The sequence below is a fragment of the Galeopterus variegatus genome, unplaced genomic scaffold (genome assembly GCF_000696425.1).
Source record: "Galeopterus variegatus unplaced genomic scaffold, G_variegatus-3.0.2 Scaffold6603, whole genome shotgun sequence".
Taxonomy (NCBI): Eukaryota; Metazoa; Chordata; class Mammalia; order Dermoptera; family Cynocephalidae; genus Galeopterus; species Galeopterus variegatus.
In genome coordinates this window covers 102,169-103,801 of record NW_007732714.1, presented here as the reverse complement: position 1 = coordinate 103,801, position 1,633 = coordinate 102,169, and the positions used below count along the sequence as shown (strand labels likewise).

The following is a 1,633-nucleotide window of genomic DNA, read 5'->3' as shown; positions in this document are numbered from 1 at the left end:
GTGGAGTCCAGTGGGACAGGTCATCTTCAAGTTCTTCAGAAACAGACCCCTGGTATTCTGTATCCATGAATTTCTCTATATCCTCGTGGTCCTCTTTTAAGAGTTCTCCGCCAGGCTTCTCTGAAACCCTGAGGGGTTCCTCTGGGTTGTCTTTCTTCAGATCATCTTTATTCTGAAATGCTTCGCCTAGCTCTGGAGTCCTAGTTTTCTCCTTGTCCGGGAAGTCACTTACATCAGATGGTTTCTGTGCTTTCTTATCTACCAAAGGGCTGTCTTCTTTTTCCACCACCATACTGCCTGGGTCCCTGCCTATTGTGTCTACTCCTTCGGCCGCAGGTTCACTTTTTCTTTTAGTATCCCAAATCTTACTGGTTTCTTGTTCGTTTTCTTCAGTTTCCAGATCAGGGTTAATGGTTCCTGAAATTGCTCTTTCAGCAACTTGCACATTTACATCTGCCTGCCTGTCTTGAGTCCCAGGGCTCTTCTCTCTAGACTGTTTTGCAATGACAGCATTTTCATCTTCCAGTAGCTCTTCAGGGGGATAGTCATCCTCTGCTGCTTCTGGATTTACAGCACGGAAACCTGGCCCTCGTGCGCTGTCAGTCTGGTCTGCCTCCCGCATGCCGGAGGAGTCCTCGCTGACCTCTGCCACAGCGGGCCTCGTCTTCTCACTCACACGCTCGCTGCCTGCAGTGGTCACAGCTCTTGCTCGCTGCTCGGAAAGATTTCTTCCCGGAGAGGGAGCCTCTGCTTTCTGTTCTCTCAGCAAACCGATTTTGTCTGAAGAGGAGAATCCAGGCTGATTTTGAGTTTTAAGAAATACTTCCTCTTTCAATTCCTCATGTTGATGCTCCATTGAAGGCACGTGTGGTTCTGGTTCACTTACCAAAACATTCACTTCTGCCACACTGTCTCTGGGTGCATTATGTGGATTATCTCCCAAAAGTGGAACAATGTCCAAGGATTCCCGTTTAATCTTTCCTTCATTCATTTGATTCCTCGCAGCGTTATGTACAGATCCACTCTCTGAGCCACCTTCCAAAATCTGGTCCCCAGGCTTTTCTCCATGGAGTCTGCCTTCTGAGACTTGAATAGCTGCTCCGTTCTGGTCATTTTCTCTGTCACCAGATGCAGATTTTAATATGTCTGTACCCTTTTCAGCAGCTAATAAAGAGTCAGGGTTACTGTCTGGAGTAGAGCTGTGCACAGCCATCTCCTCCTGCCTCTCACCGTCTAATTCACGCTCATTTTGTACCAGGCCCCTCTCAGGTTCTTGAACTTCCCTCCTTTTGCCTCTAATGTGAAGTTCTGTGTCCACTTCTGGATCTTTCCCATTATTCCTTTCAGGTACTTCTACAATCAAAAGACCGTCTTCTACATTTTCAGGGCCAGTATAATCTATGGCTGATCTTGGTGTCTCCTGTTTGCTATCTGGGATGAATGAGTCATCATCTTCCTTTTCTTCCTCTGAAGAAGGACTCTCTAAATCCATCACACCTGTTTTCTCTTCACCTCCCGTGACAATAGAGAAGATAGTATCCCCCCAAGTTGTTAGTATATTTTTATTAACATTTTTGATGGCAGGAGGCAGAGTTATCTCAACCTTATGCTCTCCATTTGAATTCTGCTCTTT

At 46.3% G+C, this 1,633-nt stretch overlaps 1 protein-coding gene across 1 annotated transcript in view; it reads right to left on the bottom strand.

Moving 5' to 3' along the window:
* Positions 1-1,633, bottom strand: part of LOC103606474 (melanoma inhibitory activity protein 3-like) — a 59,437-nt gene that overhangs the window by 47,759 nt on the left and 10,045 nt on the right. Inside the window, exon 4 of the mRNA XM_008591063.1 lies at positions 48-1,629. Within this exon, the coding sequence (XP_008589285.1) occupies positions 48-1,629 (1,582 nt within the window). The remainder of the gene's footprint in view (positions 1-47; positions 1,630-1,633) is intronic.